Source organism: Gymnoscopelus microlampas, assembly GCF_963454915.1.
Source record: "Gymnoscopelus microlampas genome assembly, chromosome: 16".
Lineage (NCBI taxonomy): Eukaryota > Metazoa > Chordata > Actinopteri > Myctophiformes > Myctophidae > Gymnoscopelus > Gymnoscopelus microlampas.
This window is the reverse complement of record NC_139953.1, coordinates 29,741,765-29,766,006: the sequence shown is the minus strand read 5'-3', so window position 1 is coordinate 29,766,006 and position 24,242 is coordinate 29,741,765. Positions and strand designations below refer to the sequence as shown.

At 42.5% G+C, this 24,242-nt stretch overlaps 1 protein-coding gene across 1 annotated transcript in view; it reads left to right on the top strand.

Annotated features, from left to right (window-relative positions):
- The window catches only part of LOC311062937 (nuclear receptor coactivator 1-like), a gene marked incomplete at its 3' end in the record, with an annotated part of 47,134 nt that extends 23,210 nt beyond the window's left edge, over nt 1–23,924 (top strand). Inside the window, exons 3-5 of the mRNA XM_084082156.1 lie at nt 17,179–17,278; nt 23,621–23,787; nt 23,908–23,924. Of these exons, the coding sequence (XP_083938282.1) occupies nt 17,190–17,278; nt 23,621–23,787; nt 23,908–23,924 (273 nt within the window). The 5' untranslated portion in view covers nt 17,179–17,189. The remainder of the gene's footprint in view (nt 1–17,178; nt 17,279–23,620; nt 23,788–23,907) is intronic.
- Between the last annotated feature and the right edge of the window lie 318 nt (nt 23,925–24,242).

Genomic DNA, 24,242 nt, shown 5'->3' with positions numbered 1-24,242 from the left:
ATAACAGGGTGGGGCATGCATTCCCTATTTGCATCTTTCCCAACGTGCATCACTCCCGAGTAGGCCGGTGCCTGACGGGCACAGGTCTAGTACAAGAAATGATCAATACTTGGAGCAGTAAAAGTATATTTACAGAAAAATAGTCTTCTTTGGCAAGCTAGAAGACTTGTCTAGGTCCAGTTGCAAATTGTAGACAGGTGCTCTTTTATGGCGGTTTTGAAGGAGTGTAGGGAGTCGCACTTTTTTGATGGCTGATGGCATAATAGTTGTATCTTAGAGAGTAGTAACTAAATCAATCTGGCCAGTGGACACAGAAGACCACACAGCGACCACTGAGTGTCATTGGATATGACACACATGAGGTTACAAAATTGTTGTGCTGTCACGTCCCCTTTGCCATAGCAGTGCCGGTAGCTCAGGCTCAGACCCTCCTCTCAGTAAACATCCTGAATGAGGGAGTGGGGGTGTCAAGACTGTCAGCAAAATAGAGATTTGAAACCATACTCAACCATTCATCCCATGCTTTGAGAACCCCCTCGAAAATGAGACGCTGCATCTCAAGGGGCTTATCCTCCAGGGAAATTTCAAAAATCCCAAAGGCTATAGGTGACTTACCTTCTGTAAGTCCCCTCTCGGCATGCAAATACTGTAGCTGCACCGATAGGTCATTGTGGCCTGTCTGCCACAGCTGTTTGATAGGAATATTGCGAGCAGATAGTAAGATGTTGATATTAGGGCTCTGAACACAAGTTGGTGCAGAAATATGAACTGACCTGATAATGTCTGCACTCAAATTTGAATGCATACTCTATAGTAGGTGCCCCTTGTTCTTAGTTGTAAGAACTATTGTTATTATTGCCAGTAAGGTCTAGACAGCCAGCCCCAGAAGAGCAATGTTTTTTTTGCAGAGATTTCAAATTATTGTATTATGTATAATATCTTCCGCTGGGATCAATTCGATTTTGCCAACTTGCATATCCCATGATTTGCAGAAAAGGGATTGTTGATGCAGTTTTGGATTATGGTGATGTCATTTATAGAAATGTTGCCCCTACCAATCTTTTACCCCTAGACACAGTTTAACATTCAGCACTTAGATGTATTACTGGTAAAAGCTATGGTACTCATCATTGCATCCTCTATGATAAAGTGGTTTGGTCTTTTCTCTCAGAGAGGAGACATAGCCACATAAGTTTATTGATGGGAAATTAGTTACCTTCATATACTTTTACATTGCTGCTAAATAGGAACCACAGCATTTACCTGACCAGTTCAAATGATTGGCTTACAGATCCCACATGTTCAGCCTGAACTTGAAAAGTCTGCTTTCTGGTTTGATGCTCCAACTTCCTGGAATAATCTACAACTTGGTTGAAAAATCAACACCCGATTAATCCTGTGGACAATGTAATAACTTGATCACAAATCCTTCTACCTCAGTGACTGTTTTTAACTCGTAGCTTTTTCTGTTAATGTTTGTGTTTTTATTTTGTTATTTCAGTGTCTTATATCAGTGAAAATGGGGGTAAAACCTGAATGTTCTTTTTGAGAAATACATAATAAAGGTTTCAATATCCGGTCTAGAGATAACCAGTGGATATGGAAACGGACTGTGTTGTGTGCGTGGCCAGTATTGGGAAAGCTGCCGATACTGCCTAAAATGCTGGTATCGATATGCCATGCCCATACCATATGTCATTTACAGTTATCAATTATTTTGTATTTTGAATGCTTCAGTTGATGTTGCACTACTCTTTATATATATATTGATGATTTTTTATTTGTGCCTAGATCAGTGGTTCTCAAACCTGTGTGTGTGTGTGTGTGTATATACATGTATGGGAAATATAAATCCCTCCGGACATCCTGGCCGGACATCCTGGCCGGTAAAAAAGAAATGGAACACAGCAATCTATTATCACCGCAAATCAAAACACATTTCAAATACTCTGCCCCACAATACACACACACACACACTCACACTCACACTCACACTCTCTCTCTCTCTCTCTCTCTTCAAACGAGGGCGATACACAAGCAGGATGGAGAGATTGGTATATGAGTAATTGGCCTCATGATTCGATTCGATTACGATTCACCTTTGAGGTCTATTACAGCTCGATCTCGATGGATCTACATTTTTTACATTTTGCAATTTCATCAGTTAACCCATTAAGACCTAAGGCCGATTCCACAAAATGCCTTCTAAATCAGTAGTTCTCAAACCTTTTTGCGTCAAGGACCCCCAAATTGAAGATATATAAATTATATAGGTCTGATTCATTTTATTATATATTGCGAAAATGAAAAACAACATAAGTCCTTCTGCAGTGCATTACAAATCTACAAATATGCTGCCTATAATATACAAAAATAAGCTTTTCACATAGCAGCTGTTAGACAAGGGAATTTCACAAACACACTGAGTTGACAATAAAAAAAGTAAAAAAAAATCTTCATTCCCACACCTCTACCTAGCCTGTGCTCAGGGCCCTGTGATTGACAGACTGCAAAACGCCCACCCAGCGCTTGCGGCCAGAACGGTCTGCAGTAGACACATGAAGACTCATAATGTGAATTCACACGACCGGGATGGTTTACCAGGCTAACCTCTACCTACTTTTTATCAACAACTAGAAAAGTGTGCTCCCGGAACGCAGATGCCCGCCAGGCCTGCTTGCCTACACGCCTACACAGGGTTGTGTCAGTCGTGGGATGCAGCCGTCAGGATACGAGGAAGCTGCGGGTGTAAATAGGGTGTAAATAGGGTGTAAATAGTTACAACAGACGTGTTTGTGGTGCCCCCTGTGGGCAGAAGTGAAAGCGGCTTCGGAGGTGTGCTCTATAGAGACCCCTCAACATACGATTCCAATTTGGATATGATTGGTTCATGATATATTTTTATCATGAACCAATTTAGATTTTTTGTGTGTGTATGAAATAGGCATCGCTCACAATTTTTTTAAGGCAATTACAGGCAGTTCAAATCAAGCATCAGAATAGTGAAGAAAGGTGATTCACTTTAAGTGACTTGGCATGGTTGTGGGTGCCAAAACGGACTGGTCTGAGTTTTTCGGAAACTGCTGATCTACTGGGGATTTTCACACACAACCATCCCTAGGGTATATAGTGAATGGTCTGAAAATAGTGGCAGTTCTGTGGGACAAAATGCCTTGTTGAGGTTAGAGATGAATGGCCAGACTGGTTCGAGCTGATAGAAAGGCAACAGTAAGTAACTCAAATAACCACTTCTAACAACCAAGGTATGCAGAAGAGCATCTCTGAACGCACAATATATCTAACCTTGAGGCAGATGGGCTACACCGGGTGCCATTCCTGTCAGCTAAGAACATGAAACTGAGGCTACAATTTGCACGGGTTCACCAAAATTGGACAATAAAGTTTGGGGAAAAATGTCCTGGTTTGATGAGTTTTGATTTATGCTGCGACTTTGGGATGGCAGGGTAAGAATTTGGCGTCTACAACATTTGGATCCATCCTGCCTTGTATCAACAGTTCAGGCTGGTGGTATAATGGTGTGAGGGATATTTTCTTGGCAGAATTTGGGCCCGTACCAATTAAGCATCTTGAGAGAGAGAGAAAGAGATGGATAGATACAGTAGATAATGTATACTGTATATAGTTATATACTCTTTTTGTTTCTTTAATGTTGTTATGTTGTGTAAAGCGACTTTGAGTGCCAAGAAAAGAGCTATACAAATTGGAAGTATTATTTGTGTTATGTATGGATATGATGTGTTTACACAGTAAAATCATCAGTGTTCATGTATCCCAATGAAAGGGTCCATTTGGTTACATTTGGTTACATTTAGATTGTATTGTGTGGTGTCCATTAGTGGGCCAATACGTGCAAAAGAACAGGGGAATGGGGAATAGGTACAGCAGTGTGATAGGAGTATGTCCCCCCAGTTCCTGTGTGGTATTGTGTTGCAGTGTAGGACTGTTAGAGGGGACCTGTATATGTTCTCTGACAGTGTCCTATATTTTCAGAGGGGCGGGCCTTAGCAACAGTGACTGAGCAGCTTCTCTTGGGGCATACCAACTCGGTTAGCAAAAGAGGGGTCGACTCTTTCTGTGTGTGTGTGTATGTCTGCAGAGCACGTTTGCTGTGCAGTGGCCAGCTCTATGGTTTCTCTGCTGTTGTCAACTGCTATCACGTTTTCTCTCATACACACTTCCCATCTCTCCTTCTCTCACCTGCTTCTTTACCTTCTCCGATGACTTCGCCTGTCAATCCCCCCCCACCTCCTCTTATCTTCTTCCCACCCCCCCACACTCTTTCCTTCCCTTTCGTCTTGGTGTGCCTCCATCAGTAATCGCACACCCCACCACCCCCCTACAGCTTGGTGCCTTGTGGTGCGTCCCCCCTCCCAGCCCCATACGTTGCCTCTGCCTCTCTGCTCTGTGTGCATGAGGCGATTAGGGTAGCTTGCAGAATGACAGCAGGGAGAGTGGAAACGAGCGAGAGAGATCCTTGAGTAAAGGATATATAGGAGACGAGGGAAGGGAGCCAAGCGGCAGTGTGACAGAGGGAGACAGTGGGAAGAGACAGTAGGTCTGAGTGGCTCACGATGGACCGCTTGTCACAGCGTCATTCCGCATTTCCCACAAGTCTCCTCCTTCATTCTGGGGGACCGGCTATGCCGCGCTATCGCTCCTCCTGCTCCCGGGAACACACCGTAAGACTGCGCTGACAGCTCGCTTGGTGCCTTCACCTTACGTCACACACACACGTGCACGCGCTTTCTCTCACATTCTCTCTCTCACTCGCACACGCACACACACACACACACACACACACACACACACACACACACACACACACACACACACACACACACACACACACACACACACACACACACACACACACACACACACACACACACACACACACACACACACACACACACACACACACACACACACACACACGTCATCAGCACTGTGAAGCTGATCTGGTCTACAGGTGCGTTGCTGGGACCGTCTTCTAGTCTTGTGACCTTTTGTTTACGCTTTGCCAGGCATGTGTGTGTGTGTCTGTGATTCTGGCTGTGTGTTTTACTGTGACAGTGTTTTTTGTGTTGTGTGAGGTGTAGGCAGCGGCTGAGGCCCTCTGGCTATGTTTTAATGTGTGTGTGTTTTGCTGTAGTTAGTAGCGGCCTGCTGTTGTAAATGCGTGCTCTCTTGGCTGCGCTGTGTGTTTAGATTTTCTCAGCCAGGCCACTGCTCTGCTCCAAGCATGCACGGGAAAGGATTTGCATGCTTTGCTTTGGATTTTTGACTTTGTCAATTAATTGACATACTTACGTATATGTTTATATTCGAATGTGCATGTGTGCAAGAGTGACAAAGAAGGTAATAAGAGAGAACATGCGAATGAATGTCAGTAACCATACTAGTATTTAGCATTATAACACCACAGTAATCAATCATTTGGCAAGTGAAGCCGTTTTTATGACAATTTCTTTTAACCTGCCAGAGTTGTCAGTGGAATTGACATGTCTTACCTGCTATAGCCAAACTCTTACCAATACCTTTGGTACGGTACATTTCATAAACCAATCCATGTGGCTCCATTTGTGATTTAGCGTGCATGAAAGTGTGCACACAATTGTACCACAATGGCCCATGTGTCTACCAAGTTACCTTTCGCCCTGTTCGTTCACCTCTTGTTTTCGTCTCTTTCCCAGCACCCACTAGCCACTATGTTCATGTTTGGTTTGTGCTCAGCTTCACCGGGCCTGCCAACCATGTGGTCTGACTTCCAGGCATGTGACATGGACCACATTCTTGTCATATAAATCACTGCCTTATTTCCTATGACCAGACCATATGACCACGGAGCAGACTTTATGTTAGTACTTTATGGCAATCATGTGTTTTGTGTGTGTTGTGTGTGTGTGTGATTGTGTTCACATATTCATTATCTCTTAGTCCTCATCATGCAAATATTTTTGTGATCTAACATGGACTTAAGGACATTTGATTAGACACAGGTTGATTTGCCATGGGCCTGTTTTTGTGAAGGCAAAAATAGCAGTTGGTTCAAGTCAGAAGTCTTTATAAACAGCTAAATAAAGGGCCTGTACATTCATAATATTTGATGTGGCTCTGTCTGAGGAGATGCTTTGTTCTGAACTTTGTTTGACGTCTCCCTGCAGTAGAAGGTGTGTTCATGGAGCTTGAGGTACAGCTGTGCAGTTCCACGTTTGCTGAACGGGCAACGTCAGAACTAATGCACGCCAAACTGTTAAATGCAGTGACGGAATTGCTTTTCTCTTGGGGGCCAATGAAAAAGAGAGCCCTTGATGCGATGATGCCTAGTAAAAAATGAGATGGTCTCAAAATTGGGCTGTAAAAAGAATGTTGTGCTGTGGTTACTGGCATGAGATGCATCCCAATATTATTGCACAATCGTCAACAAACCTTAGCCTAACTCTTGTGTTACTGTAGCCAGTCTCCCTTTTTATCAACCCTGATAAGGGTTTGGGAAATATGCTGTGATTAATTCAACGGCGCCATATGACATTGAGAGGGAAAACTGCAGTGATACAAGGTTTCTCTGTGCTTTTATGAAGACAGTCCCAATGTCAAGTTTAGCCTTCTTAACTTTGGGTACATAGAACTTTAAGCCCACAGAGATATACCAAGGACAAAACACAGGATGTGAAATGTGGCTTAAATAATACAATATTATGACCTGCAAATATTCTACTCAAAACAGAAGACAAATCAAGGTTTTGACTACACTTTTCTCTAAAGGCCCTTTCTCACTGGACAATCAAACATCTGGCTTTTGTCTTTAACGTGAAAGGTTACAATTGCCATTCTCAGGAAAAATAACTCTGAAATATGTGTATTTATTGGCTCCAGGTAGCTCCAATTGGCAGTGATGGAAAAAGGACACCCAGGTAGACACACATTTTCACTTCTTTTCTGGCATGATGCTATGAAAGATCTCTCCTGATTCGGGGGAAGAGGAAATAAAGACGAATGGTGGATGTAGCTCCTGTTGTGAGTTTGGAGACATATGTTGTGCATTTGTGACGTTGAATGTGACATACCGGCAATGGGAAAGGTATCAATCACCATTTCTTAAAATGTTTGATATTTATACAGTATATAAGGCGTATATACTTGCTAATTGTGGTAGAAAAAGGGTATAAGTGAGCTCTTATCATGTGGCCCAGGATGCCGGGAGTTATGTTATGGCGATGGTAGATCACACAGCTAACCATAACAGCAGTCTCAGGAACTGGGCAGCCAGCAGCTGCTTGTTTCTCAATTCCTAGAAAAGCAGACTACAGGCCGTGGAAGCCTGATAGAGAGCCATGCACGTCGTGGAGGAAGGAGATACATTTTTGTTAAATCACAGCGACATGAACTGAGACCAAACCTCCCACACTTTTTATATATGACATTCAAAGACCAGGAGAAAGGAGACTCGAGTTGATACCATGCTTTTGCATTCACACGTTAAAGTATTCAAGCTTACCAGGGTCAGGCTGACTCAGGCATCACTGAATGTAAGTGTATATTATAATATTGAATTTTTATTTTGTTGATTGACTCATATACATACGTTTACTCATTCACTCGTACAGAGGAGATGCTCAATTTTTATTTAATTATTACGGGTCCATGCCTGAAAGGCTGAAACCCTATTGTTTGTTTTTGGGCTGTTTTTTCTCATGGAAAAAACAGCCAATCTTGCAAATTGCAATCTTGCAAATTCCTGTGAGCGGTATGGAGACATGAAAATGTCACCAATGATTGGAAATTGCAGACCAAATCTCCATCATCCAACTCAAATTTGCCTCAAGTCTGTCATTTAGAATTTTTGGAAACTGGCATATGGCTTAGTTTTTAAGTTATTCACGATTGAACTTCAAAATGGCATGGCTCAGCACAAATAGATGAAAGCCATCAGCTGTTGGGCCAATCATCACAAAACAAAGGATATCTAAAGTTTCCATGGCTATGTATGAACACAACATCCAATCAACCCCAACTTGGAATTGCATGTTGAGTTCCCTCTATCCTCTATAGTGTACTTGTGACAAAGGCGCTTTCACTTTTGTCCATAGGGGTGCCACAATGAGAACTACCGTATGTAGTCCCGAGCCTGGCGGAGATACTGTATGTGCCCTGCGTAGCACCCTCTTTCTATGTGATGTCATAATTTTGCTTTTTCAGAAGCCATAAATTATGGCTTTGATAGTAATACAAATGTCAGACTCTTATCCAAAATGTTCACACTTGCCCCCTCAACAGTGTGAGAACGCTGTATGTGCAGGTAATACTCAGGTTAGTCAGGTATGAGCTGGATTCTAATGGAAAATGTAAATCTTTGTGACTGTGAATTATATTTTAATGTCAAATGTGACAAATTCTTGCCATTGAAAATGTTCACTTTGAATAAATAAACTTACAGAAAACAGAGAGAGAAACAAAATCATGAAGTTAAGAGGTGTAAGTACTTTCTTGACTATTGAGTGTGGTATCTCTTACCATGGCACTGCCATTACCTCACTAGCCTGGAAACCAGACAAATCTGCCACAGCTAAAAAGAAATAGCCCTGGGCAGATTGGTCTGGCACTCGGTTTGAATTACATTTTGCTCACCCCAGAGTTGTGGGTGACCAATCAGAACCCACTATTCAAAGTGGGACATTTTTTGCTGTGAAGCTTGAATCAGTTTGCAACCACCGCTTGGAAATGAGTCCTCCACGGCGAAGTTCCAGACTAATATCTACAGTACGCAGTCATATTGGTCTCGCCATGTCAGGCTATTACCTGACAGCCTTCATTGCAGCAACTGGATAATCTGTGAGCACGTTCCTCTACCGGGAGTGTTTAGTAGACCATCTTTCTGGCTTAGCTGCTGAGTTCCTACGGCCCTTCGATGTACTAAGCTCATCAAAGGTATGTGGAAAGGAATGGTGGTCGTTATTTGAGCGTGTACAGAGGTATCTCCCAAGATAACAGGAACATTGTCCGAGCAATACGGCTCTGATTCTTTCTTGTACTCCTTTATGTTGGTTGTATCCACGAGGAGATTGAATGATGATCGCCACACTTGTTGCAAAGAAGAGAGTCTAAATATGTCCAGAAAATGGGGAAAGATGGGAAAGCTGGAAGAATCACAGTGGGCAATATTACCACTGACAACTGTATCATGACACAATACTACAGTCATCACAGGCTAGCAAAGCAAAGTTTGTTGTTTACCCAGGGTGTCGGACTAAGCACGAAGCTTGTTTCCAGCCGGACCCTGCATGGAAGCCTTGCTCAAGGGCTATTCAGCGGTGATTCATGATTGATGTGATGAATTGGGGAATCGAACTAGGGACCTTCCGGTATCAAGGCCGCCCCTCTAACCACTAGGCCACCGCTGCCACCTACAAAACGTATCACTCGTAAACATGGAATTTGCAGTCTCTCACCTGCATGGAATTAGCTGTCTCTCACCTGCAGGTCTGGGAACATAATTACTCAAATCTAAGTCTGACATGATATATCTATCCATTATCAATGTGTGTCATTTGACTTTCACAAAACAAAAAGAAACAAAACAAAATACTAATACTAATAATGCTAAATAGTGATAATAAAAGTGATATTAATAATGATAGATTAAAAAATACAAAATAAGGGGGGGGATGTGTATGTGTGTCCTCTATGTTGTGAACAGTTAGTTGGCTCAATTTTTTTACGTCAGTTCAGAGTGGACTATTTTTAATACATTTTATTTGTGCCTAAACGGAGTGCAACCCATTACCTGGAAGGACTTCCTCACATTTTGTGTACTTTGCAATTGTGTGTCTGTGTGTGTGTGTGTGTGTGTGTGTGTGTGTGTGTGTGTGTGTGTGTGTGTGTGTGTGTGTGTGTGTGTGTGTGTAACTTATATGAAACTCTGAGGCTATATTTAATCTGGTGTGACTTCTGTCCAATTCATGCAAAACACAGGTACTCCAAACATGTACTGTAGCTCACTCAGTCTATGTAATTCTAGTCTAGATGAACTAATCACCAAAACACGTGGATCATACAAGGATAGTCTGACACACACATGCCCCACCAAACACACACACACACACACACACACACACACACACACACACACACACACACACACACACACACACACACACACACACACACACACACACACACACACACACCCAACACTGTATTCTATTGCAATGATTTTCATCCTTGAAAGCATGGCATGAGTGAATAGCACATCATATCCAGAGTGCCTCAAACATTTTGGATGTTGAGCTACACTGAATGCTGACATGACATATAGAAACAAGACGAGCCAAGTCTATTTCAGCTGAACACTGGATACTATAACAGTTATATCTATTGCCCTTTAAGTTGCATTATACTGTGTGTGTGTGTGTGTGTGTGTGTGTGTGTGTGTGTGTGTGTGTGTGTGTGTGTGTGTGTGTGTGTGTGTGTGTGTGTGTGTGTGTGTGTGTGTGTGTGTGTGTGTGGGTGGCAAGCAAGTGTAGAAGATACTCGGCTGATGTGCTCTAGTAAGTAGCCTACTGTGACATATTAGTTGCCTATCCTTTCGTGTCATGCTAAATCTTGCTTCCTAATTGAAGCCTGGTCCGGCCAGCCTGTATTTCTGTACACTACTAGATCAGAGCCAAGCAATTGTCCAATTCTCTTCCAACTTGCTACAAAAATCGCTCATGGCTCTGGCTAGGCAACCATCTTCTTTTCCACCTTCACATGTGTCTCCACTTCTAATAATCACAAAATATTTGCCAATTTTCCCCATATTGTAGACTGTAGGCGGCGCGCATGGAATACCTCGCCCCAAAACACAGTCGCCCCGGGGCAAATCCGGCGGTATTCACCTGGTTTTCCTAAACGTAACCTCAGTAAACTATGCCTAACCTAACCTTATTCCTAAACGTAACCTCAGTAAAATGGTGCCAAAACTTGAATTGATTGATTGAATATTTATTAGGCAAAAATGTAAAACAGCACAGTTACATTTAAATACTTTGTCTAAAAGGTCTGTTCAAAAAAGTCCTTGCAGTCTTGTTTCCATTGAAACCAAAACCATCTGGGCACTAGGGACATGTGGGCACCTGGACGAGTGGGTACTTAGGGGTGGAGACATCTGGGCACTAGGGACTAGGTTGGCACTTGGACAACTGGGTACTAGGGACATGTGGGCACCTGGCCGGCTGATCTTTTCACTCTGAGCTGCATAAGTAACCGGAACAGTGGGCCCCTGACAACACTGCCCACCATTTCTTTTAGATGTATTTCTTTTTGCTTTTACTTTTCATTTCATTTGTATTTCCTTTACAAATGAGGGGATAAATACACATAATATTTCCCCCCCTTAATTACAGTACATAAGGCCCAGTATTTCCACACATCTTCCTATATTGAAATTGCCTTATGGGAGGATGGGTAGGCGGATGAACCACATCGTCAAGATCACGTCACCATGATCAGCCATAACCATATAAGGACTTGCCAATGCAGCTACGGCCAAATGTGGACTGTGTTGTCTAACCTCAATGTGCCATCATGGCATCAGGCCCTAACAAATCAGTCACAAGGACCGACAGATAGAGATCTCCATGTATGGCCAATGCCATATCAGTTGGATCCCTGGTGCAACGTAGCTGTGAAGGCCGCTAAGCGGCCCGATCTCTAGATGTGAGGGCCGAGAAGAGGCCCGAACCTCTAGTAAATGTTATTGGTGCACCATCTTCTACCGACTGTGGCATAACGTTAAAATACTGCCAGCCGCCTTCTGTCTTATTTGTGATCTAATCAATGTCCTGTTCTGGTTGTAGGTCTGGTAAACTGGAACTTGAGTCATTCTTTCAAAGATTTGCACAATCCATGTCATTTACATGAGAATGTGTTTTATTGCTGATACTAATTATGATATGACTTTCCTGCTCGACTTGACTGATGGTACAACTTCCCAGACAGCTGAATGGTTACTCTAAAACGGGCAGAGCGAGAGTGAAGCTCTTAAATGTGTTAAATAACAAAGATTACTTGGTGATGGGCAATTTGATTGTAATGAACTCGCCCAGTAAAATATGAAATACCTGCACATCGCACCATTTGAGACTTTGCTGTAGCAGAGCAATTATTGTGATTGAGACGGTATCTATACAATCATTTCCATACCATACAGAAAGGAATCCAGTAGGATCTTTCTTAAGTAGGAGTTTACATGAGAATTAGTCTTATAGTACAGCTTAGATTTAGCTAGTAAATTAATGTTATGTATGCCGCGTGTATATGCCAGAAGCTATTAAATATAGTTTGAGGTGTAGGATTGATATATGGCATAAAATGTCATATTATATGAAACATATTAAGGAAAATTACCACATTCATATAATGAATTTTCAAAAAGGTTGTATGTATCTCTTTGGTTGTATTTGATGTCTTGATAGCATGGTGTTTTGTTGTTACCATGAGGCTTTTGTGCCAGCTGGGGTTTGTTTGCCGCTTTTCGATTGCAAACTCGTCAATAATCTCAGAAAGCTGCTGGTCTTTGCAAAATCATTCAGCGTGTGCAGTGTTGGGATTAAAAACACAAAGTGGCTCATAAAAGACTAACATTCTGTTAAATGTGACAGTAAATCTGAACGGTAAGCTTCTAAAAAAGCCTTACGGTGTATGGAGAGCATTAGTCTGTGTGTGTCCACAGTAGAACATCACATCACCTGAAGTAGACGGGAGCAGCTAGAAGGAGCTGGAAAGCTACAAGCTATTTCACTGACCACAGAATCTTGGGCTCGATATCTTAAGCACCGCACGGAAAGCAGTTGGGGTTTCTGTGGAAAAATAGCTCCCATCGCTATTTTTACTCACGTCCTATTGATGTGTGCATCAGTATACTTTGCTTTCTCATTGCCGCGGAGAGATGCTTTATTTTTTTCCTCCTTTAAAGCACCATTTGTTACTAGCGCACAGGGAGGGTGGGGGGGAGTAGGAGAGGGGTGAACTGAGGTGAAATGTAAACGAGGCTAGTCCGGGGAAGATTAGAAATCCTGTGAGCACTGAACAGTGAGGCCCCGCACTGTGTCAATGGCGTCTTGTGTGTGCATTCGTTTTTCACGCACATCCATGCTTTTACAGTACTTTAATGTTGGGTTTCTACAGCACGCACATATGCTGTTTTCTTTTTTACAGCTGAAGTGGCTCAGCTGTACTCGTGTATATATTTATAGATACTGTACATAGTATCTGCTAATGTGCCAGTACATATCCCTGTCACACCTTTGGACACACTCAAGTTGTAGGCTACACAACATTGCACATTTTGTGCACTCACATCTTTATCTTATCTTTTGTATGCTCCTGTCATTTTACTTCGGTGTCACGCCGTACTGTATCGTCGTTTCTGTGTGTCTGTGAGCTCGCAGAATTCCCTCGCAGCACAATCTGCAGCGTGCTCTGTTGCCATGGCTACACAGACAGATCCTGACGCGGGGATGGAACGGAGATGCTGCCGCAGATGTTGCTAGCGTGCAGGGGAGGGCGTGGGGCTGGGCGGAGGAGAGGGGTGAACTGAGGTGAAATGTAAACGAGGCTAGTCCGGAGAAGATTAGCAATCCTGTGAGCGGCGTGGCCCGCACAGTGACAATAGCGGCTTGTCTCCCCAACCCCCCCCCCCCACCCCACTCCCCCGCTGGAGGGTTACAATGGAGATTTACAATGCTTTGTGCGCAGTAGCATTTAGGATATGTTTGTATCTGTGTGCATTCATAGCATGCTAACGTACTGTACTGCAACTTACATGTACTGCAGCATGTAAGTTGGTTGCTTTTTTTTTTTTTTTTTACAGATGCAGTCGCTCAGCTGCACGTGTGTAAATATTTATAGATCTGTACAAATAGTATCTGCTAATGTACAGTGCCTGTTCATATCCCTGTCACACCTTTGGACACTATATGTGTGAGTAAGTGAAGTTGTACACAAAATTGTACATTTTGTGCCCTCATCTTATCTTTGTACCCTCCTCTCATTCTGTATTGGAGTTCTGCTGTACTGTACCGTTGCCTCTGTGTCTGACTGCAAGCTCGCATGAGCTCACACAATTCCCTCATACAGTGCCTAGTGGAAGTATCCACTGCCCTTCATTTTTTCTGCATTGTTATGTTACAGCCTTATTCAATGTATTAAATTACTTTTTTTTTATTTTTTTTTTTACAAATGTATGAAATACAATTACAAAATCACATGTGCATAAGTATTCACACCCTTTACTCAATACTTACTTAATTAGCACCTCTGCCAGCAATTAGAGCCTCGATTCTTCTAGAGTATAATGCTACAATTTGGCACACCTATTTCTGGGCAGTTTCTCCCATTCTTCTTTTCAGATCCTCTCAATCAGGTTGAATGGGGAGCGTTGGTGCACAGCCATTTTCAAATCTCTCCAGAGATGTTCAATGGGGTCCAAGTCTGGGCTCCGGGTGGGCCACTCAAAGACATTCACAGACTTGTCCTAAAGACACTCCTCTGTTATCTTGGCTGTGTGCTTAGGCTCCATGTCCTGTGACCTCTGTTATCTTGGCTGTGTGCTTAGGCTCCATGTCCTGTGACCTCTGTTATCTTGGCTGTGTGCTTAGGCTCCATGTCCTGTCGGAAGGTGAACCTCTGTTATCTTCTCTGTGTGCTTAGGCTCCATTCCTTTGATCTCTGTTATCTTGGCTGTGTGCTTAGGCTCCATGTCCTGTTGGAAGGTGAACCTTTGTTATCTTGTCTGGGTGCTTAGGCTCCGTGTCCTGTCGGAAGGTGAACCTCTGTTATCTTGGCTGTGTGCTTAGGCTCCATGTCCTGTGACCTCTGTTATCTTGGCTGTGTGCTTAGGCTCCATGTCCTGTTGGAAGGTGAACCTTTGTTATCTTGTCTGTGTGCTTAGGCTCCTTGTCCTGTTGGAAGGTGAACCTTTGTTATCTTGTCTGTGTGCTTAGGCTCCTTGTCCTGTTGGAAGTTGAACCTTTGTTGTCTTGGCTGTGTGCTTAGGCTCCTTGTCCTGTCGGAAGGTGAACCTCTGGCCCAGTCTGAGGTCCAGAGTGCTCTGGAGCAGGGTTTCATCATGGATCTCTCTGTATTTTGCTGCATTAATTTTTCCCTCGATTCTGACTAGTTTCCCAGTTCCTGCTGCTGGAAAACATTTTCACAGCATGATGCTGCGACCACCATGCTTCCCTGTGGTGATGGTATTGGCCAGGTGATAAGCGGTGCCTGGTTTTGTCCAGACATTACACTTGGCTTTCAGGCCAAAGAGTTCAATCTTTGTTCCAACAGACCAGAGAATCTAGGTGCCTTTTGGCAAACTCCAAATGGGCTGTCATGTTCCTTTAAGGATTGGTTTCCGTCTTCTCCCATCTCCACAGAGGAACGCTGGAGCTCTGTCAGAGTGACCATCGGGTTCTTGGTCACCTCCTTGACCAAGACCCATCTCCCCCAATTGCTCAGTTTGGCCAGGTGGCCAGCTCTAGGAAGAGTCCTGGTGGCTCCAATGTGTTTGTTGGGACCTTCAATGCTGCGGAAAGTTTTTTGGTAACCTTCCTCAGATCTGTGCCTCGATACAATCCTGTCTCAGAGGACTACAGACTCCTTCTTGGCTTGGTTTGTGCTCCAACATGCACTGTTAACTGTAGGCCCTGATAGGGACATGTGTGTGCCTTTTCTAAATTGATGTCAAATTAAATTACCATAGGCAGAGTTATAGAAATCAGTGGAAACAGGATGCGCCTCAGCTAAATTTTGAGTGTCATAGAAAAGGGTGTGAATACGTATGCACACTTTTAATTATTTTAATACATTTGCAAAACACCTTTTTTATTTTGTCATTATGGGGTACTGTGTGTAGAATTTTGAGATAAAAATGAATTTAATACATTTTTGAATAAGGCTGTACATTTTTTTTGGAAAAAGTGAATACTTTCACTAGGCACTGTTGCACACTTTGCAGCGTGCTCTGTTGCCATGGCTACCTAGACAGAATCTGATGTGTGGAAGAGACCAAAGAGAGATGCCGCTGCAGAGATATGAAATGATAGGAATTGGGGACATGGCAAAATGCTCAGCCACCGCAGGTCCACTGGGAGTGACAGGGTGTCTGTTTGTGCTGTAAGCACTGATTTTGTTTATGAATTTCTTTCAGCCCTCCATACCACACCCCCAATTGTTACCACTGATAGGGAAAATTCCCAGACAAGATAACAGTGCTTTCTGATAGTCGGTGGACAGAGACATATTTTTATGCGATTTTTTTTTTCCCCCTTCTTTTTTCCCCCTTTTTTGCATTTCAGTTTTGTAAGCTTTTTCCAGAATCGCTTGGCTGCAGAATAACAATAGGTGAATCTCATGGCGCTCGGGTGGCGCAGTGGTAAAGTCCCTGCCGACCACCACGGAGGTTGTGGGTTCGAAACCACCGTGGTGCAACCGGCTTGGTCGGGCGTCTACGCGAACACAATTGGCCCATATTCGGGGGAGGGAAGCCGAGCGGGGAGGGTGATATCGGTCATTGCATGTACTCCTACGGGCTGGGGCGGCACCTGTCAGCAGGGAGTGTTGGGCGGGAGGAGTAGGACGAAGGCCCTACGTCCTCCTGGTGGGGGCTCTTCACTGGAGTCAGTAGGATACAACAGCAGTGACAACACAGAAAAAGAAGTGTGGGGGAGGAATTCATTGGCATAACGCCTACTTCGGGAGAAAAAGGGGGTCAATATAATTGCCTACTCTAAATTTAAGGAAAGAAAAGGGGAGAAAATAAAGAGGTGACCCTCATCAGGGCTGTTCATTCCCATCACTTTGGTCACACCTTCACATCATTTGAGTTGCAACTCATCGTTCAAAGCAAACAAATAATAGCCCCAAGTCAGTCCAAAGAAAATGTATCAATGTGACTAGTGATGCTCTGATGAAGATTTTTTGTGCCGATACCAAGTGTGTTGTCAGAGTATGTACTGTACTTCTCCAGGCATGATGAACTGTAAGTTGACCATACAGTGCCGCTTTGCTGGGCTTGCACCTGCAGGGCTCTTATAGGAGTTGCTTTACTGAATCTGCAAGGTGCTTGTAAAAAACTGAAATGCTGTGCTACTGCTAAAGATGACTCTTTTTTTCCTGCCTCAGGTGTGTTGAAGATGAGCGCAGTAGGGGAAGGTCCGCTGGACCCTGCCACACCGGATTCCCGGAAGAGGAAGGCCTCTCCATGCGACACGTCAGGACAAAGGTAAACACAGATACACACAGATACCACCCTGCCCCAAGATGGAGAAGATATTATGTTCGGTCTTGAAGGTTAAGGTGATGGTGGCAATGGAATTGGCCACATGCTTTCACATATAGGAACCTTGTGTTGGGACAGGACAATATAGATCATTACCTTAAACGTCACCGTGTGTGCATGTTGAAGTCATTATTTTGGGTACTGACTACACCCATTGTGAATCACCGGGTTTAGCTTACTATTGACAGGGAAACCGTTGTGGTGATACATGGGAGGCGTCATTGGACTGATAAGTGACATAGGCCTTTGTTTTGGGGGGGTGATTGCTGACATTTGTGGTAATGAATGATTACAAATATAACTATATATTTATTTTTATTTATATATTTTAAACGGCTGTTTATGATTTTTATGCCTCTTAGACGCCTCCTAAATTGAACCTATGTTGCCAAGTTACTACTTCATAAGAATTCAATAGACTGTAGACAGAGCTGGTGGGATTTAGAACATCTCAGAGACATTGGCAATGTGATAAATGGTCTGTATTCACTGATGATAGACTGCACATATATATTTATTGATAGACTTAAATATAGGTTATTCATTCATTCAGTTATCTAGTGCCAGAATCTAAGCTCATTATTTAATTTAAAATGTATTTTGTATTAATCTTAATGATCCTGGTTTGGTTCTTGACTCCTATTCGCTCCTGTACCTCTCCTGAGTTTCATTCTCCCTGCTGTTGCTGCTATCTGACATTGACGTCTGTTGTGAGACATCCTCACCCACAGTTTGTTCAAGTGGTATTATGCTTCATGGTACTCAGTAGCGTTGCTGTGATTTGGTTTTGACCTAAAACAAACAAACAAAAAAAAAAACACTGAACTTCCACACCCAGGGTTTGTAAAAGTAATTTAAGGCAGTGATATTTACAACCTCATGGGAAGCCTCCAAGTCCCACTGTATGGCAGGGGCTTTCAAACTTTCAACTTTCAAAATCTCAAGGCACACCTGTATTCATAGTGAAAATAGCATATCTATAAGATATGCTATTTTCAAAAAATGTGTGCAAAAAGATAAACGTATTTTACATTTTATTTGCTTATAATGACATACTTGAAATAAGGACGGCAGGTTGAAAGTAGTCAAAATATTTTTTAAGGTATATCATTTGCCTCTGTATTGGGAAAATCAACACTCAACACAAAATCAACACAATAAAAAATTAGACATTTTTTACAATAATAATGTGTGGTTGTCACAAAATCACAAGGCACATCAGTGTTCCTCGGCACACCGTTTGGGAACCACTGCTGCATGGCAAACTTGTGGTTATGGCTACAGCCCTGCTCACCACTTTTGTCACATTTGGACATCTCTCCCATTTGTTTTCTTCTGCCAGCCTCAGTTGTGTGCAGTGTAACAGGAAGGGAGAGGCACTAAAAGCCTGTATAAAATTGAAGTTGTTTATTTTTATTCATGATATTATATGAGGCCTTGGGGATTGGCATTTCTCTTCTTGCTGGCTTCCCTCCATGTGGAGTTTTGAGCGCCACAAAACTTCAACTGGACAGACGGTGGACTTGAACTCAGGTCTTCTGATTGGGCAAGAATCTCTTCTCGCTGTACCATGCTGCCAACACTCACCCCATTGCGCAACAGCCAAGAGCTTTTATTGTGAAAAACAAAAATAGCACCGAAACTTGGCAAGAAACGAACCAAAAATTCTTGGCTCATTTTTAGCTGCTCGGCTCCCCTCTCTGTAGTCAACCAACACTCATAGGTCAGGATTAAGAATTACTCAAGTACTAGTTCAGTAAAAAAAAAACAAAGGCCAGTAAATCCATTATCCATGAGGTCCCTGTCTTGGGTTCACAACAAGCACACATGTAGAAACAGTTGGAGGAGTCTGATTGCTCAGATAATGTTCCTTCTTAACAAGCACCGCTACGGAGCTACAACAGAAAATAGAGGGAAGCTCTGCAGCTTCGTTGGCTCGAGCGGGAAGGTCAGTCCACCATTGTGGAGGCCGGGAGGGAGTAGGGTGGAGCGATGATGACCGGAGAAGGCAGAGTTCAGCAGTATGCTAGTAGCGTGGTGGTACAGCGTGGGCTGCTATGTGTGTTCTGAATTTGGAGCTGCCTCCAGTGTTTCAAGTTGGCAGCAGATAAAGCCAATGGCTGTAAACACAGCAAACATCCACCCTCAGTAACCCTTAGTAATAATTATTGTTTGATGATGCATTGATTGATCATCATCAAGAGTTTCCCATTTTGTAGAACAATCTATTGCTTCTTTCATTGTCAAAGTCATAAGAACTTGGATTATGCATGCATACAAGGGCTGCAGTGTGTGAGGATGAAGATCATTAGCGCTCGTCATATAATCCACTCTATGGCTACTAAATAGAATGATCCAATAAGATGGAAAATCGTTTATATTATTTTCCTACCTGCAGCATATGGTCAAAACATGCATCACCTCCAAGCCTGTTAGTTTTCAGCGGTCAGGTGGTCACTGGGAGGGTGGCTCAAATTCCAAACACTACACCCCACTCACCATCACGTGAGATGCACAACTGGAAAAGATGCACCGTCTTCTCCAGTTGACCACCTGAAAGGGATGGATCCCATTCGAGTGACAAAGTAGGAAGTATTTTAACCACTTAAACCCTATACACTTTGTTGACCGGGGTCACCCATGGGTCTATACTTAGTCTCTACCTTTCTTGCCTCTACAACACCCTTCACTGAAAATCACAGGAATATTCATCAGTTCCCTGAATGTATGCCTATGATGACATGCTCAGAATAGGGACAATAGGGTTAAACAGGGAAGCATATTTTTTTACGTTACATACTGTAGGCAGCACTACATGCACACTCAGGGAAATAAGCAACTGCTCACTTCTCACCGCCACAGCACGTAAGGTCAGGTGCTAAGTGACTGACTGACAGACAATACCCACGTTTGGTTGTGCAACACTGTTGTATGACCACTGTGGCTAAGTTGGAAACATGAAACAGATATCCATCTCTCATGGTTGGAAGGCATCGAATAGCCCTCTGAAGACTTGATTTTTCAATGTATGTGTGTGATTTGTGTGTGTGCGCGTACGTACAGTGGGGTGTCCTCTTCGAGGCCTAGTTGAAGCTGATGTAACAGGCCAAGCACAGCAGTTTCTACAGCAACCTCACGCAGCCACTGACCTGCGCAAGCTCACTCTGTTTCTCTCTCTTTCTCATGTTCAGTGCGCCTGCGTGTTCGAGCTGGGCAATGCGCTGACCTACTTTTCCTTGTTGTTGTCTCCCACACACACGGACAGGGATATATACACATAGTGCTAAACATACATCAGGCCGTAAGTCACACATGCACTCAGTGACTCCCGCTGGCTGCCTCTCACACACACCATAACTGCATGTACTCATGGGCTTGTTCTCACACAACACAGGAGTGCGGCAAACAGGCGAATATTATCACCTGTCAATTTCTAGCATTTCCTCTCACCCACTCAACTCACTCCTGTGCTTTCCTCGTCTAACCTGTGCATTGACATGTAGCTCTCTGTCGCTGTGTAGGTTATCAGAGTAGGAAGGATGCACTCCCTCCCTACTCTCATAGCCTACACAGGAACACATACACTAAACAACCTCATCTGAACCTCTACACAGTTAAATCAAATCACTGGTGTTAATTTAACTTGTACAGTGTGAACCAAAAATGTGTACACTTTCAGAGGTAAATTAGCACTCAGGATTTTACATTGTAGTCTCCCATTTTGAAGATAAACACTCAAATCACACTCAACAAAACACAAATAATTTCTGTTCTGTGTGTTATAGATGTGTTATTATAGTTCAAAGCAGGAAAACAGAAAAAGTCAAGTTCATTATGCACAGAGGTTTTGCTTTTAAAGCCCCTAACACAACATGATTTCTGCATAATTGCCAATGTTTTGTTCAACTTGTAAGTCTGCAGGTAGGCAACTAGGCATACACGCTCTGACATACCCCTACCTGTTTGTTTAAAAACATTCTGTTTGGGCTAATCTGTTGGGTTTATTATGTTAACCTCTTATTATGCACCTTAAGAGCTAGTCGTTTTTTTGTTTCGTTTTCTTCCACCTTGAGTTATCATTTAATTTTACATGATTTTGTCAGTTTGAAAACGCTGCAACCTGATAAACTCGAAACAAGCTGAATGTCAAGATATCAGTTGACATTTGCCGTTTGTATTCATTTGAGAAAACCGTGCCTATTTTCAAAAAGGAAGTAATTTCTCATGACCATGAACTTTTACCAGAACATTTGTTTTTGAATAGCATACCCACACTACGTCATATCGCCATGAAACACAGTGAAAGCTCAAGGTGGCCTTTATTCCATGTAATTATTACTGGAAAAGGTAGATTATTTTATGCAGGAATTATAAAAAGTTCTGTGTTTATTAGTACAATACAGTAAGACAGACCGGAGAGAGAAAACATGCAACACAGGCCATGAGCTGCATTTGAACCCAGCATGATGTAATTTTATCTATGTCTGCATGGTACTCACACTAACCAGCTGAGCCACCACCAACCATAGATGTTTTATCCAAACTTTAAACCACCAGAGGGAAAACATGCTAACATTCCTTCCATAGTCCACTGAGAAGGTCCATCCTAGGTTTTAACCACTTTCACCCTGGTGTCCCTATTTTGGGCATGTCATTAATTATAGGCAAACATTTTCCAAAAGTGACTTTTTTCCCTTCTTTTTTCTCTAATGATAGCAGGTTGTGAGCTTGTATATCATTGTAGATCTATTGTATATAGATAATATAAGTATATATAATATATATATGATATTATTTAATATATTTTGTTGGACAATTTGAGAAACTAATATTTTGAAAATGTTCAACATGTTTGAAGGCCTTGTGGTTAACCAATTGAATCCCAGAATCCCTATTCTGGGGGGAACATTCTGCCAAAATAGCAGATCTACAAGCTCACAATGCAGGCTTGTAGATGACCTATTTTTGGTGAAGAGATTTGGTTTAGCCGGAAAAAAGCGGTCCAAGTACAGTTGTAACTCAGGTCTGTTTTACTAAGAATGGAAGGTTTAAGTGGTTAAGGCAGATCTACTGTTTACCTCTGTTGCCCACATATCAGAGACCACAGGATTTTCCAGCAGCGTCACATATTTCAGAATTTATGAAGATAAGATAAACCTACAGTAATTCTCCCAGGGAAAATGTAGGTCGTTCAAGAGCCCGGAGTATGTTATGTAAGACTAAAAGTTATTCATGTATAATCCAAAACAAAAAAGTTGAATACACTGCTCAACTTCGTACTTTTATTTAATTTTCATATCGTGTTGGGCGATTTATCTGCAATCACATCGACATTGGCCGATGTTGGTTATTTTTTAATTAACGATGATTGATTGCTTCTGTCTAGCTGCTGCAGAAGTGTGTGTCTGTGTGGTGGTGGGAGGTAGCATATATTAGGGTGTGTCTGTGTATAGGGGCAAATATTTGCGAAATTTGCCAACAGCTACCAACAATAGAAAAGGATTCATAGTGGGATCGTTATGGAACCCATATTTAATAATTAAACATGGGTAAACTAAAAATGTACCCTAAATCTGAGTTATTGATGTCCTTGTGTGCCTTTTTGTTAATGATAAATTGGTCTTAAATATAATATAAGGTATTCAAAAAGTAAAATCTGACTTGCCTAAACCTGCAGATACCCCGTTACCGTTACATGTATTTTTCAGAATGGGCAAAATTATTATTTTGTTTTAATACAGAATGAGATCATATCGACATCGGTATCGGCCATAACGGCAATAATTATATCGAATATCGGTATCGGCCATAAATGTCTCATCGGTGCATCCCATATATATATATATTCATATGTATACATATACATTTATATATACATATACATTTATATATACATTTATATATACATAGTTACATAGTGTTTACAGTATGTGTATATACATACTGTACATACACACACACACACACACATACACACACACACACACACACACACACACACACACACACACACACACACACACACACACACACACACACACACACACACACACACACACACACACACACTTTCCCTCTCTCTACCCCTCCCTTCCTATCTGTCTCTCTATCTCTTTCTCTTTCTGCAGGATCTTCTTTTAGAGCATTAATTATTGAGACACTACACTGTCCAGTCCACATCCTCTCTTCCGTCATTGCCACCTTTCTTTCCTCCTGGCCCTCAACTTGTCCTCAACATTTCATTAAACTGTTTACTGATACCTATCTGTATGTTGCATTGCATAGCGTGGAGAAGCGGAGGCGGGAGCTGGAATGCCGCTACATCGAGGAGCTGGCCGATCTGCTTTCAGCCAACATGGGTGACATCGCCAGCCTCAACGTCAAGCCAGACAAGTGCCACATCCTCAAGAGCACGGTGGACCAGATCCAACAGATCAAACGCCGTGAGCAGGGTAAGAAAACACAGACGAGCATAAGATCACAACAGTTTGTTTACCCATTCATTATGACAACATTGTGTCATTTTCACATTTTCGTGACCGTGACTCTTGATCACACATGATTCTGCACAGGCTTGGGAGTCATGTGACATCACACCTTGTGTGTCTTGAGCAGGAATCTTTCAGATTGCTGTTAGGCTTTGCAAACAACAGCATTATGATAGCAAACATTTGATAAGGAGATGAGGTAAATGTTATGTTATGTCACCTCCGATGGAATCTGTGATCACCTCACATTAAACACGTGCCAATGGCGGACAGGAGCTGAAATTGTTGTTCAATTCCATTCTAATGTTGACAATTTATCAAGGACACTGAAAAATCCGACACAAGTACACATACACACATTTATGATGTTGATCATGCGTGACATGATGAAAGCATTTGTTTTCGTTTGTTTTGGTAGT